The following is a 16,359-nucleotide window of genomic DNA, read 5'->3' as shown; positions in this document are numbered from 1 at the left end:
CTCTGGAGCAGGTTTTCATCAAGGATCTTGCTGTACTTTGCTCTGTTCATCTTTCCCTTGATCCTGACTAGTTTCCCAGTCCCTTCTGCTGAAAAACATCCCCACAGCATGATGCTGCCACCACCATGCTTCACTGTAGGGATGGTGCCAGGTTTCCTCCAGACATGATGCTTGGCATTCAGGGCAGAGTTCAATCTTGGTTTCATCAGACCAGTGAATCTTGTTTCTCATGGTCTGAGAGTCCTTTAAGTGCCTTTTGGCAAACTCCAAGCGGGCTGTCATGTTCCATTTACTGAGGAGTGGTTTCCGTCTGGCCACTCTACCATAAAGGCCTGATTTGTTGAGTCTGCAGAGATGGTTGTCCTTCTGGAAGGTTCTCCCATCTCCACAGAGGAACTCTGGAGCTCTGTCAGAGTGACCATCGGGTTCTTGGTCACATCCCTGACCAAAGCCCTTCTACCCCATTATTTTTGGTACCTTTCCCCAGATCTGTGCCTCGACACAATCCTGTCTCTGAGCTCTACGGACAATTCCTTCAACCTCAGGGCTTGGTTTTTGCTCTGACATGCACTATCAACTGTGGGACCTTATATAGACAGGTGTGTGCCTTTCCAAATCATGTCCAATCCATTGAATTTACCACAGGTGAATTCTAATCAAGTTGTAGAAACATCTCAATGATATCAATGGAAACAGGATGCACCTGAGCTTTTAATACATTTGCTAACTTTCTTAAAACCTGTTTTTGCTTCATCATCACGGGGTATTGAGTTGATTGATGAGATTTGTATTTTTTTTTAAACTATTTTAGATTTAAGGCTGTAACGTAACAAAATGTGGAAAAAAGTCAAGGGGTCTGAATACTTCCATAGTCTTTCCATAGAGGTTATATTGGAGTGAAGGCCAAACTGTTCAGACTCTACAGATGTTTTCGTGAGACCCATTTCCTGGGCTGACAAACTGAACTTCTAGTGTGAGTGGGATGGATGTGGCTTTGTGACTATGCCACTCACCGATTTGACAGCGCCAATGCAGTCACACCTCCGACATATCGTATAAATGGGACTTCAGAAACTAGTAGCCTGCAGTGACCTTTATTTATCCAGGTTAGTCTCATTGAGATTAAATATTATTTCAAGAGACCCGGTGCAACCAACAATGAGAGAAAGAGAGAGAAAGAGAGAGAAAGAGAGCGAAAGAGAGCGAAAGAGAGAGAGAGAATGAGAGAGAGAGAGAATGAGAGAGAGAGAATGAGAGAGAGAGAGAATGAGAGAGAGAGAATGAGAGAGAATGAGAGAGAGGGGGGGGGAAACAATGTTTGAGACAAATATCACACACACTGTAACAACTTACAGACACCATTAAAAAAAAAAGTTGTCTGCAGTTCTGGTGTTGAGAAAGCAGAACATATTATTACCAAAACATATTTGATGTAGCGTATCGGTGCTGAATGTCCCAAATGGCACCCTATATAGTGCACTACTTTAGACCAGAGCCCTATGGCACCCTATTCCCTATATAGTGCACTACTTTAGACCAGAGCCCTATGGCACCCTATTCCCTATATAGTGCACTACTTTAGACCAGAGCCCTATGGCACCCAATTCCCTATATAGTGCACTACTTTAGACCAGAGCCCTATGGCACCCTATTCCCTATATAGTGCACTACTTTAGACCAGAGCCCTATGGCACCCTATTCCCTATATAGTGCACTCATATTAAAACATTTACAAAAACAGTGATTTCAAATGTATTGAAACATTTTTAAAAACTAAGATGGGAACATGGAAAGCCAAGCTAGATAATGATCTGCTCTAGTAAACAGTTACACAGTTAGCACTGATACTAGAACAATCTTAGCATTGAAAGGCAGGAAAGTTAAACACCGATGCTAGCATGTGGTGATCATGGAGAGTTAGCAGTAGCAAGCTAATAGTTGTCTGTAGAGTTTAGGGTAAGGTTAGCGGTAGCCTGCTAGCTTCAGTCTGGAGTTCAGGGTTCGGTTAGCGGTAGCTTGCTAGCCGTGGTGAAGAGAAAGGAACTCTGTGTATCTCTTGGTAAGGTCCTCCAACTGGGTGGCTGAAACACAAAACACACAGTCAACTTAAATAGCAATACACAGTTGAAGTCAGAAGTTTACATACAGCTAGGTTGGAGTCATTAAAACTCGTTTTTCAGCCACTCTACACATTTCTTGTTAACAAACTATAGTTTTGGCAAGTTGGTTAGGACATCTACTTTGTGCATGACACAAGTCATTTTTCCAACAATTGTTTACAGGCAGATTATTTCACTTATAATTCACTGTATCACAATTCCAGTGGGTCAGAAGTTTACATACACTAAGTTGACTGTGCCTTTAAACAGCTTGGAAAATTCCAGAAAATAGTGTCATGGCTTTAGAAGCTTCTGATAGGCTAATTGACATAATTTGAGTCAATTGAAGGTGCACCTGTGGATGTATTTCAAGGCCTACCTTCAAATTCAGTGCCTCTTTGCTTGACATCATGGGAAAATCAGCCAAGACCTCAGAAAAAAAATTGTAGACCTCCACAAGTCTGGTTCATCCTTGGGAGCAATTTCCAAATGCCTGAAGGTACCACGTTCATCTGTACAAACAATAGTACACAAGTATAAACACCATGGGACCACGCAGCCGTCATACCGCTCAGGAAGGTGATGCGTTCTGTCTCCTAGAGATGAACGTACTTTGGTGTGAAAAGTGCAAATCAATCCCAGAACAACAGCAAAGGACCTTGTGAAGATGCTGGAGGAAACAGGTACAAAAGTATCTATATCCACAGTAAAACGAGTCCTATATCGACATAACCTGAAAGGCCGCTCAGCAAGGAAGAAGCCACTGCTCCAAAACCACCATAAAAAAGCCAGAAAAAGTTTGGCAACTGCACAAGGGGACAAAGATTGTATCTTCTAGAGAAATGTCCTCTGGTCTGATGAAACAAAAATAGAACTGTTTGGCCATGATGACCATCGTTATGTTTGGAGGAAAAAGGGGGAGGCTTGCAACCCGAAGAACACCATCCCAACCGTGAAGCACGGAAGTGGTAGCATCATGTTGTGGGGGTGCTTTGCTGCAGGAGGGACTGGTGCACTTCACAAAATAGATGGCATCATGAGAAGGAAAATGATGTGGATATATTGAAGCAACATCTCAAGACATCAGTCAGGAAGTTAAAGCTTGGTCGCAAATGGGTCTTCCACATGGACAATGACCCCAAGCATACTTCCAAAGTTGTGGCGCAATGTCTTAAGGACAACAAAGTCAAGGTATTGGAGTGGCCATCACAAAGCCATGACCTCAATCCTACAGAAAATATGTGGGCAGAACTGAAAAAGCATGTGCGAGCAAGGAGGCCTACAAACCTGACTCAGTTACACCAGCTCTGTCAGGAAGAATGGGCCAACATTCACCCAACTTATTGTGGGAAGCTTGTGGAAGGCTACCCGAAACGTTTCATCCAAGTTAAACAATTTAAAGGCAATGCTACCAAATACTAATTGAGTGTATGTAAACTTCTGACCCACTGGGAATGTGATGAAAGAAATTAAAGCTGAAATAAATAATTCTCTCTAATATTATTCTGACATTTCACATTCTTAAAATAAAGTGGTGATCCTAACTGACCTAAGACAGGGAATTTTTACTAGGATTAAATGTCAGGAATTGTGAAAAACTGAGTTTAAATGTATTTGGCTAAGGTGTATTCAACTGTATATACAGTACCAGTCAAAAGTTTGGACACACATCATTCAAGGGTTTTTCTTATAATAGTGAAAAAAATCAAGACTATCAAATAACACATATGGAATCATCTAGTAACCAAATAGCCATCCTTTGCATTGATGACAGCTCTGCACACTCTTGGCATTCTCTCAACCAGCTTCATGAGGTAGTCACCTGGAATGCATTTCAATTAACAGGTGTACCTTGTTAAAAGTTAATTTGTGGAATTTCTTTCCATCTTAATGCGTTTGAGCCAATCAGTTGTGTTGTGACAAGGTAGGGGTGGTATACTGAAGTTTGCCCTATTTGGTAAAAGACCAAGTCCATATTATGGCAAGAACAGCTGAAATAAGCAAAGAGAAACAGCTGTCTACATCGTGGCATAGTTCTGTGTAAGTGGTTAAGTGTGCCTTGAAATTCTAAATAAATCACTGAGTGTCACCTCTACACACCTCCTCCACTGTTTTGGTTAGTACATGAGTCCATATGTTATTTCATATTTATGTCTTCACTATTATTCTACAATGTAGAAAATAGTAAAAATAAATAAAAACCCTGGAATGAGTAGGAGTTCTAAAACCTTTGACTGGTACTGTATGTATGTATGTATGTATGTATGTATGTATGTATGTATGTATGTATGTATGTATGTATGTATATATATGGCAGAGTGTGTGTTTGTACTCACAGAGGGTGTGTTTGTGAAGGCGAGGGTCTGTGTGTATGTACTCACAGAGGGTGTGTTTGTGTCCGTGGCGCCAGTAGCAAGGGTCTGAGTGTACCTCATTCACCGTGTCAGACAGACAGACAGACACCTCTGATACCTGCCTCAGGACCTCTAGCTCCTAGAGAGAGAGAGACATTCACCGTGTCAGACAGACAGCTCTGATACCTGCCTCAGGACCTCTAGCTCCTAGAGAGAGACATTCACCGTGACAGACAGACAGCTCTGATACCTGCCTCAGGACCTCTAGCTCCTAGAGAGAGAGACATTTTGTAGTATATATTTTTTAAATTACTTAGCATCGAATGCAACTAGCTAGTTCAAACAGAGGGATGCTAAAGCTTTCTACATATTAATAATTAACACACAGAGAGAGAGAGAGGACTGCTATGAAAACACAGTCCTCAGAGAAACACAGAGACAATGTGTGTGTGTGTATACCGTATTGCAGGCGGTGAGCAGCCTGTGGACAGCACTGAAGATGTGTGTGTGTGATCTGAGGCTGGGAGGGTCTCTGCAGCAGTAGGATCTGAAGTCCGTGTCGTACACACGGCTGAACACGCTCATCATCTGGGCCAGATCAGACACAGCTACACGTAACGCGCACACAGAGAACCGGCTAGGACTGGCCTCCTCACCACGCAGGAACACGCACTGACAGAGAAAATGATTGGTTTATTCAAAAAGAGGTGTTATACTTATACAAGTTCCATTTAGATGTTTAGAAGAGGTGTTATACAGAGCAACAAGAGGTACAGTGCTTTGTGTGTCACTGATCAACACACAATACAACATAACGTCAAAGTGGAATTTAAAAAATATATATTATTTGTACAAATGAATTAAAAATGAAAAGCTGAAATGTTTTGAGTCAATAAGTATTATTGTGTTATGGAAAGCCGAACTATACTGAACAAAACACAACATAAAGTGTTGGCCCCATGTTTCATGATCTAAGATAAAAGATTACAGAAATGTTCCACGCAAAAAGTTTATTCCCCTCACAAATTAGTTTACATCCCTGTTAGTGAGCATTTCTCCTTTGATTATCTTGGCTATCTACCTGACAGGTGTGGCATATCAAGAAGCTGACTAAACAGCACAATCATTACACAGGTGCACCTTGTGCTGGGGGACAATAAAAGGCCACTATAAAATGTGTAGTTGTCACACAACACAATGCCACAGATGTCTCAAGCCTTGAGGGAGCGTAGAATTGGCATGCTGGACTGCAAGAATGTCCACCAGAGCTGTTACAGTAGAATTTTATGTTAATTTCTCTACCATAAGCCGCCTCCAATGTTGTTTTAGAGAATTTGGCAGTACGTCCAACCGGCCTCATAACTGCAGACCACGCCAGCCCAGGACCTTCACATCCGGTTTCTTCACCTCGTGATCGTCTGAGACCAGCCACCCGGACGAAACTGTGGGTTTGTACAACCAAAGAATTTCTGCACAAACTATCAGAAACCTCCTCAGGGAAGCTCATCTGTGTGCTCGTCATCCTCACCAGGGTCTTGACCTGACTGCAGTTTGGCGTCGTAACCGACTTCAGTAGGAAAATGCTCATCTTCGATGGCCACTGGCACGCTGGAGAAGTGTGCTCTTCACAGATGAATCCCTGTTTTAACTGTACCGGACAAATGGTGTGTTTTGTGGGTGGTTTGCTGATGTCAACGTTGTGAACAGAGTGCCCCCTGGTTGCAGTGGGGTTATGGTATGGGGTAGGCATAAGCTACGGACAACAAACACAATTGCATTTTAAAATCGATGACAATTTGAATGCACAGAGAAAACGTGACGAGATCCTGGGGCCCATTAATCCCGCGTCATCCCATCATGTTTCAGCATGATAATGCACAAGGATCTCTACACAATTCCTGGAAGCTGAAAATGTCCCAGTTCTTCCATGGTCTGCAGACTCACCAGACATGTCACCCATTGAGCATGTTTGGGATGCTCTGGATCAACATGTACAACAGTGTGTTCCAGTTCCCGCCAATATCCAGAAACTTCTGACAGCCATTGAAGAGGAGTGGGACAACATTCCACAGGCCACAATCAACAGCCTGATCAACTCTATGTGAAGGAGATGTGTTGCGCTGCATGAGGCAAATGGTCACACCAGATACTGACTGCTTTTCTGATCCACATCCCTACCTTTGTTTTTGTATCTGTGATGAGCTGATGCACATCTTTATTCCCATCATGTGAAATCCATAGATTAGGGACTAATGAATGCATTTCAATTCACAGATTTCCTTATTTGAATTGTTACTCAATTAAATCTTTGAAATTGCTGCATGTTGCGTTTTTATTTTTGTTCAGTGAAAGTTCAGGAGTAAAAGTTTGCTTAACAAGTCACATAATAAGTTACATGGACTTTGTGTGCAATAATAGTGACATGATTTTTTTAATGACTACCTCATCTCTCTACCCCACACATACAATTATCTGTAAGGTCCCTCAGTCGAGCAGTGAATTTCAAACACAGATTCAACCACAAAGACCAGGGAGTTTTTCCAACGCCTCGTGAAGAAGGGCACCTATTGGTAGATGGGTACAAATAAAAAAGGCAGATATTGAAAATCCCTTTGAGCATGGTGAAGTTATTAATTACACTTTGGATGGTGTATCAATACACCCAGTCACTACAAAGATACAGGCGTCCTTCCTAACTCAGTTGCCGGAGAGGAAGGAAACCACACAGGGATTTCACCATGAGGCCAATGGTGCCTTTAAAACAGAGTTTAATTAATAACTGTGATAGAACTGAGGATGGATCAACAAGGTTGCAGTTACTCCACTATACTGACCTAAATGACAGAGTGAAAAGAAGGAAGCCTGTACACAATAAAAATATTCCAAACATGCATCCTGCACTAAAGTAAAACTGCGAAGAGATTAACTTTATGTCCTGAATACAAAGCGTTATGTTTGGGGGCAAATCCAACACAACACATCACTGAGTACCACTCTTCATATCAAGCATGGTGGTGGCTGCATCATGTTATGGGTATGCTTGTCATCGGCAAGGACTAGGGAGTTTTTTTAGGATAAAAATAAACGGAATAGAGCTAAGCACTGGCAAAATCCTAGAAGAAAACCTGGTTCAGTCTGCTTTCCAACAGACACTGGGAGATGAATTCACCTTTCAGCAGAGCTTGAAGAATTGTAAAAATAACTATGTGCAAATATTGTACAATCCAGGTGTGCAAAGCTTTGAGACACTTACACCTGTAATCGCTGCCAAAGGTGATTCTAACATGTATTGACTCAGGGGTGTGAATACTTTTGTAAAATCAGATTTCTGTATTTCATTTTCAATAAATTTAAAAAAATGTTTCCATTGTAAATATGGGGTATTCTTTTTCAAATCTATTTAATACATTTTAAATTCAGGCTGTAATGTCTCACACACTGTCTGAAGGCACTGTAGGTAAAACAATCATTCACCTCCATAATTATTGGCACCCTCGATAAAAATAAGCGAAAAATAAATGATTTATATATGTATAAAATACAAATACTGAGCTTACATTGCATGCTCAGGAAAATGACCATCATTTCATACTAATACACAGTGAAAGATTTTGTTTAAACAAGTAACACTTTTTTTTTTTTATCTCAAAAAGATGAAAATAATTATTGGCACTCCTAAAAATTCTTATAGATGAAATCAAACAAATGTTAATCTCAGCTTAAAGACGACCTGAACTGGAGAACCGTCAACGGCATCATGAACTTCACCAGTACCAGGACGTTTTTACCAAAAACCTGGCTGCCTCTGCCAGGAGGCTGAAAATTGACTTCAAGTGGATCTGCCAGCAATACAATAACTCCAAGCACACATCAAATCCACCCAGAAATGGTTCAATGACCACAAATATCAACATTTTGCAATGGCCAAAGCGCAGAGTGAAGGACATCAAGGACCTGGAAATATTCTGTATGGAGTAACGGACTAAGAACCCTCCCAATGTGTCCTAGAATCTCAGACAAAATTCTAGAAAAGACTCAGTGCCGTTATCGTTACCAGGGGAGAAGCATTATAGACTCAGTGCTGTTATCGTCACCAGGGGAGGGCGAACACAGCATTATAGACTCAGTGCCGTTATCGTTACCAGGGAAGGGTGAACAGCATTATAGACTCAGTGCCGTTATCGTTACCAGGGGAGAAGCATTATAGACTCAGTGCCGTTATCGTTACCAGGGGAGGGTGAACACAGCATTATAGACTCAGTGCCGTTATCGTTACCAGGGGAGGGTGAACACAGCATTATAGACTCAGTGCCGTTATCGTTACCAGGGGAAGGCGAACACAGCATTATAGACTCAGTGCCGTTATCGTTACCAGGGGAGGGTGAACACAGCATTATAGACTCAGTGCCGTTATCGTTACCAGGGGAGAAGCATTATAGACTCAGTGCCGTTATCGTTACCAGGGGAGGGTGAACACAGCATTATAGACTCAGTGCCGTTATCGTTACCAGGGGAGGGTGAACACAGCATTATAGACTCAGTGCCGTTATCGTTACCAGGGGAGGGTGAACACAGCATTATAGACTCTGCCGTTATCGTTACCAGGGGAGAAGCATTATAGACTCAGTGCCGTTATCGTTACCAGGGGAGGGTGAACACAGCATTATAGACTCAGTGCCGTTACCAGGAGAGGGTGAACACAGCATTATAGACTCAGTGCCGTTATCGTTACCAGGGGAGGGTGAACACAGCATTATAGACTCAGTGCCGTTATCGTTACCAGGGGAGGGTGAACACAGCATTATAGACTCAGTGCCGTTATCGTTACCAGGGGAGGGTGAACACAGCATTATAGACTCAGTGCCGTTATCGTTACCAGGGGAGGGTGAACACAGCATTATAGACTCAGTGCCGTTATCGTTACCAGGGGAAGGCGAACACAGCATTATAGACTCAGTGCCGTTATCGTTACCAGGGGAGGGTGAACACAGCATTATAGACTCAGTGCCGTTATCGTTACCAGGGGAGAAGCATTATAGACTCAGTGCCGTTATCGTTACCAGGGGAGGGTGAACACAGCATTATAGACTCAGTGCCGTTATCGTTACCAGGGGAGGGTGAACACAGCATTATAGACTCAGTGCCGTTATCGTTACCAGGGGAGGGTGAACACAGCATTATAGACTCTGCCGTTATCGTTACCAGGGGAGAAGCATTATAGACTCAGTGCCGTTATCGTTACCAGGGGAGGGTGAACACAGCATTATAGACTCAGTGCCGTTACCAGGAGAGGGTGAACACAGCATTATAGACTCAGTGCCGTTATCGTTACCAGGGGAGGGTGAACACAGCATTATAGACTCAGTGCCGTTATCGTTACCAGGGGAGGGTGAACACAGCATTATAGACTCAGTGCCGTTATCGTTACCAGGGGAGGGTGAACACAGCATTATAGACTCAGTGCCGTTATCGTTACCAGGGGAGGGTGAACACAGCATTAGACTCAGTGCCGTTATCGTTACCAGGGGAGGGTGAACACAGCATTATAGACTCAGTGCCGTTATCGTTACCAGGGGAGAAGCATTATAGACTCAGTGCCGTTATCGTTACCAGGGGAGGGTGAACACAGCATTATAGACTCAGTGCCGTTACCAGGGGAGGGTGAACACAGCATTATACACTCAGTGCCGTTACCGTTACCAGGGGAGGGCGAACACAGCATTATAGACTCAGTGCCGTTACCAGGGGAGGGTGAACACAGCATTATAGACTCAGTGTCGTTATCGTTACCAGGGGAGGGCGAACACAGCATTATAGACTCAGTGCCGTTATCGTTACCAGGGGAGGGTGAACACAGCATTATAGACTCAGTGCCGTTATCGTTACCAGGGGAGGGTGAACACAGCATTATAGACTCAGTGCCGTTATCGTTACCAGGGGAGGGTGAACACAGCATTATAGACTCAGTGCCGTTATCGTTACCAGGGGAGGGTAAACACAGCATTATAGACTCAGTGCCGTTACCAGGGGAGAAGCATTATAGACTCAGTGTTGTTATCGTTACCAGGGGAGGGTGAACACAGCATTATAGACTCAGTGCCGTTATCGTTACCAGGGGAGGGTGAACACAGCATTATAGACTCAGTGTCGTTATCGTTACCAGGGGAGGGTGAACACAGCATTATAGACTCAGTGTCGTTATCGTTACCAGGGGAGGGTGAACACAGCATTATAGACTCAGTGCTGTTACCAGGGGAGAAGCATTATAGACTCAGTGCCGTTATCGTTACCAGGGGAGAAGCATTATAGACTCAGTGTCGTTATCGTTACCAGGGGAGGGTGAACACAGCATTATAGACTCAGTGTCGTTATCGTTAGAAGGGGAGGGCGAACACAGCATTATAGACTCAGTGCCGTTATCGTTACCAGGGGAGGGTAAACACAGCATTATAGACTCAGTGCCGTTACCAGGGGAGGGTGAACACAGCATTATACACTCAGTGCCGTTACCGTTACCAGGGGAGGGCGAACACAGCATTATACACTCAGTGCCGTTACCGTTACCAGGGGAGGGCGAACACAGCATTATAGACTCAGTGCCGTTACCAGGGGAGGGTGAACACAGCATTATAGACTCAGTGTCGTTATCGTTACCAGGGGAGGGCGAACACAGCATTATAGACTCAGTGCCGTTATCGTTACCAGGGGAGGGTGAACACAGCATTATAGACTCAGTGCCGTTATCGTTACCAGGGGAGGGTGAACACAGCATTATAGACTCAGTGCCGTTATCGTTACCAGGGGAGGGTGAACACAGCATTATAGACTCAGTGCCGTTATCGTTACCAGGGGAGGGTGAACACAGCATTATAGACTCAGTGCCGTTATCGTTACCAGGGGAGGGTGAACACAGCATTATAGACTCAGTGCCGTTATCGTTACCAGGGGAGGGTGAACACAGCATTATAGACTCAGTGCCGTTATCGTTACCAGGGGAGGGTAAACACAGCATTATAGACTCAGTGCCGTTACCAGGGGAGAAGCATTATAGACTCAGTGTTGTTATCGTTACCAGGGGAGGGTGAACACAGCATTATAGACTCAGTGCCGTTATCGTTACCAGGGGAGGGTGAACACAGCATTATAGACTCAGTGTCGTTATCGTTACCAGGGGAGGGTGAACACAGCATTATAGACTCAGTGCTGTTACCAGGGGAGAAGCATTATAGACTCAGTGTCGTTATCGTTACCAGGGGAGGGTGAACACAGCATTATAGACTCAGTGTCGTTATCGTTACCAGGGGAGGGTGAACACAGCATTATAGACTCAGTGCTGTTACCAGGGGAGAAGCATTATAGACTCAGTGTCGTTATCGTTACCAGGGGAGAAGCATTATAGACTCAGTGCCGTTATCGTTACCAGGGGAGGGTGAACACAGCATTATAGACTCAGTGCCGTTACCAGGGGAGGGTGAACACAGCATTATAGACTCAGTGCCAATAATTTCTTCAGATACATTTCTTGCACATCCTTATCAAGGGTGCCAATAATTTGGGAGGTGACCAGACACCCTCACCTGGATTACGTCCCAGACACCCTCACCTGGATTACGTCCCAGACACCCTCACCTGGATCACGTCCCAGACACCCTCACCCGGATCACATCCCAGACACCCTCACCCGGATCACATCCCAGACACCCTCACCTGGATCACATCCCAGACACCCTCACCTGGATCACATCCCAGACACCCTCACCTGGATCACATCCCAGACACCCTCACCTGGATCACATCCCAGACACCCTCACCTGGATCACATCCCAGACACCCTCACCTGGATCACATCCCAGACACCCTCACCTGGATCACATCCCAGACACCCTCACCTGGATTACATCCCAGACACCCTCACCTGGATCACATCCCAGACACCCTCACCTGGATCACATCCCAGACACCCTCACCTGGATCACATCCCAGACACCCTCACCTGGATCACATCCCAGACACCCTCACCTGGATCACATCCCAGACACCCTCACCTGGATCACATCCCAGACACCCTCACCTGGATCACATCCCAGACACCCTCACCTGGATCACATCCCAGACACCCTCACCTGGATCACATCCCAGACACCCTCACCTGGATCACATCCCAGACACCCTCACCTGGATCACATCCCAGACACCCTCACCTGGATCACATCCCAGACACCCTCACCTGGATCACATCCAGACACCCTCACCTGGATCACATCCCAGACACCCTCACCTGGATTACATCCCAGACACCCTCACCTGGATTACATCCCAGACACCCTCACCTGGATTACATCCCAGACACCCTCACCTGGATTACATCCCAGACACCCTCACCTGGATTACATCCCAGACACCCTCACCTGGATTACATCCCAGACACCCTCACCTGGATTACATCCCAGACACCCTCACCTGGATCACATCCCAGACACCCTCACCTGGATCACATCCCAGACACCCTCACCTGGATTACATCCCAGACACCCTCACCTGGATCACATCCCAGACACCCTCACCTGGATCACATCCCAGACACCCTCACCTGGATTACATCCCAGACACCCTCACCTGGTCATGCAGCTGTTCCAGGGCGGCGTGAGTGGACTCCAGCAGGGCTGTGACACCAGCAACCTCCTCGCCCCTCGGCTTGCTGGGTAGTGACCTCTGACCCTTCCTGGCACCCCTGGAGAGAGGTCAGGTGAGTTAGTGCTGGGCTGGAACTAAAACCTGTCAGAGGGGCAAGGGGCTGAGAGTAGGGGTGATGTCAGAGGGCCAGGGGCTGAGAGTAGGGGTGATGTCAGAGGGCCAGGGGCTGAGAGTAGGGGTGATGTCAGAGGGCCAGGGGCTGAGAGTAGGGGTGATGTCAGAGGGCCAGGGGCTGAGAGTGTACCTGATGTCAGAGGGCCAGGGGTTGAGAGTAGGGGTGAGAGCATGTGTCAGGTGAGGCAGAGCTTCAGGACAGAAGAGTTCCTTCAGTAGGCCCTCTCCTCCGGCCCTGCTGTCCCCACTAGGCCCCACGGAGCCAGGCACTAAAGTTAGCAGCTGCTCCATGAAACACAGCTGGCGCAGGGGGCAGGCCCGGCCCTGAGGATGGGAGGGAGACAGCCTGTTAGAATATATAGCGGAATAATATACCGTTTATACGTCACATATCAACTGCAAGATGGAAACATTTTTGTTGGACACAAAATAACATTCAAATTAAAATATCAGAATTTAAAATTCACATCCCTCTCCTTTCTTTCCCCTCCTCCCTCCTTCCCCTCCTCCCTCCTCCCTCCTTCATACCATGATCAGGTCCAGGTCATCTGTTCTACACAGCATCATCTCATGGCCAAACACTACCAGCTCTAGAGAGGGGGAGAGGTAGTAGAGAGAGAGAGAGGGTAGAGAGAGAGAGAGAGAGAGAGGGGGAGTAGAGAGAGAGAGGGGGGAGTAGAGAGAGAGAGAGGGGGAGTAGAGAGAGAGAGGGGGAGTAGAGAGAGAGAGAGAGGGGGGTAGAGAGAGAGGGGTAGAGAGAGAGAGAGAGAGAGAGAGAGACAGATTAGGTTATAATAAATATTGATGTTAACCGGTATGTAAGCAAAAGCAGTTAAATTGACAGTGAACCTGTAACATCTCCTTATTGTGCTGCTCACCATCTGGTGGACATGATGTACAGGACACGTTTCCCCACTGCCCACTAACGCTAGTCATTCTGACATATCAACATGAGCTGGAAACCAATAGGACTTTCCCCAGGCATGTATATTTACCTTGGCTGAGGGAGTTTGGGTCTTTAGATCTGAGTGATGGCAGTTTCTTACTGAGAGATGGACAGATGCTGCAGAGAGCGAGAGAGAGACAGAGTTTAGCCCACTTTAAACATGAAAAACCCGCGTCCACTACAGATCCATACCATTATCAGGGCAGTACAGATCCATGCCATTATCAGGGCAGTACTGAGTGTGTTACCCGCTACAGATCCATACCATTATCAGGGCAGTACTGAGTGTGTTACCTGCTACAGATCCATGCCATTATCAGGGCAGTACTGAGTGTGTTACCCGCTACAGATCCATACCATTATCAGGGCAGTACTGAGTGTGTTACCCGCTACAGATCCATACCATTATCAGGGCAGTACTGAGTGTGTTACCCGCTACAGATCCATACCACTATCAGGGCAGTACTGAGTGTGTTACCTGCTACAGATCCATGCCATTATCAGGGTAGTACTGAGTGTGTTACCCGCTACAGATCCATACCATTATCAGGGCAGTACTGTGTGTGTTACCTGCTACAGATTCATGCCATTATCAGGGCAGTACTGAGTGTGTTACCCGCTACAGATCCATACCATTATCAGGGCAGTACTGAGTGTGTTACCCGCTACAGATCCAAACCATTATCAGGGCAGTACTGAGTGTGTTACCCGCTACAGATCCATACCATTATCAGGGCAGTACTGAGTGTGTTACCTGCTACAGATCCATGCCATTATCAGGGCAGTACTGAGTGTGTTACCTGCTACAGATCCATGCCAGTATGTCGGTGCGGTGTTGAGATGGAGTACACAGTAGTTCCTGCATACTTTCAGCCTCACGCAGATATAGACCTTCCACCAGGGAACATGACAGGGTCTGTGTGTGTACACACACACACACACACACACACACACACACACACACACACACACACACACACACACACACACACACACACACACACACATACATACATATATATATATAGAAAGCGAGAGACAATCTACCACACTCACATGACAAAAACATGCCAAGTAGCGTGTTATCTAACTCACACTACTCGTTCTCATCTCTACATGGTCGTATCATTGGGTCGCTAGGCTAACTACAAACGTTGGCATTTGTTTACAGCCGTTAGTTAACGTTAGCCAGTTAGCTAGCTAGCTAGCTAGCTAGCTGGTGATCATTGTCCTTCACGAGGAAAAGTGCTATTCAACTTTGCTACAGTTTGGCTAACAGTATAACGGTTCATTTTTTCAACTATAGCAGAAGTGATTGACGTGTGTTAATTAGAGTATTTACCTGTAAAGTAGCGTAAACATGTTGGGACAGTCGGTGTTCTTTCGAAGTACCCGCCATCTGCCTGCTGGGAGAGTCAGAGCGGAAGTGACGTGCGGTCGTCCTGACGTCCGGTCGTCCGTCGTTACCATAGCCACAAAGTCTGAATTTTTCTTTCGCGAAACACCCGCCTATTTCTACAATTTATCTTCTTAAAATCTGATTTTAAACCTAACCCTACCCTTAAACCTAACTTTAACCACATTACTAACCGTATGCCTAACCGTAACCTTAAATTAAGACCCAAAAAAAAGCAAATATATTTTTTACATACCGTTAGAAATGTGACTTTGTGTCAGTGGTAAGTAGTGACAAGCAGTTATGTCAGTAGAGGGATAGTGCTGCTACCTGTTGTTAAAGAGAAGATACTGCATGTCGACCTTTTCCGCAGAATTAGGAATTGGAATAGTAGAATTAAGCAATATGGCCAATATACCACGGCTAAGGGCTGTTCTTAACCACGATGCATTGCTGAGTGCCTGGATACAGCCCTTAGCCGTGGTATATTGGCCATATACCATAAAACCCCGGATATACCTTATTGCTATTATAAACTGGTTACCAACATAATTAGAGCAGTAAAAATACATGTTTTGTCATACCCGTGGTATACGGTCTGATATCCAAAGGCTGTGAGCCAATCAGCATTCAGGGCTTAAACCAACCCGTTTATAATTAAGTAATAAGTCATGAGGGGGTGTGGTATATGGGCAATATACCACGGCTAATGGCTGTTCTTTTGTACGATGCAATGCGGAGTGCCTGGATACAGCC

At 45.3% G+C, this 16,359-nt stretch overlaps 1 protein-coding gene across 2 annotated transcripts; it reads right to left on the bottom strand.

Annotated features, from left to right (window-relative positions):
- Nucleotides 1-1,737: 1,737 nt before the first annotated feature.
- haus7 (HAUS augmin-like complex, subunit 7) lies at nt 1,738-15,677 on the bottom strand. Of its 2 annotated transcripts, XM_029724297.1 has the most exons (9): nt 15,550-15,674; nt 15,008-15,123; nt 14,257-14,324; nt 13,790-13,851; nt 13,392-13,585; nt 13,070-13,184; nt 4,913-5,125; nt 4,481-4,592; nt 1,738-2,081 (listed from the first exon to the last, which is right to left on the bottom strand). In XM_029724297.1, the coding sequence occupies exons 1-9, from the start codon at nt 15,604-15,606 to the stop codon at nt 2,020-2,022; spliced, it is 999 nt and encodes a 332-aa protein (XP_029580157.1). In that variant the 5' UTR covers nt 15,607-15,674; the 3' UTR covers nt 1,738-2,019. The 2 variants fall into 2 exon arrangements, with proteins under 2 accessions (XP_029580157.1, XP_029580158.1); XM_029724298.1 differs by lacking the exon at nt 1,738-2,081 and having other exon boundaries at nt 4,578-4,660; nt 15,550-15,677.
- Between the last annotated feature and the right edge of the window lie 682 nt (nt 15,678-16,359).

This window comes from Salmo trutta, chromosome 30, assembly GCF_901001165.1.
Source record: "Salmo trutta chromosome 30, fSalTru1.1, whole genome shotgun sequence".
Lineage (NCBI taxonomy): Eukaryota > Metazoa > Chordata > Actinopteri > Salmoniformes > Salmonidae > Salmo > Salmo trutta.
The sequence above is the reverse complement of the archived record's forward strand: the minus strand, read 5'-3'. Positions and strand labels throughout refer to the sequence as shown.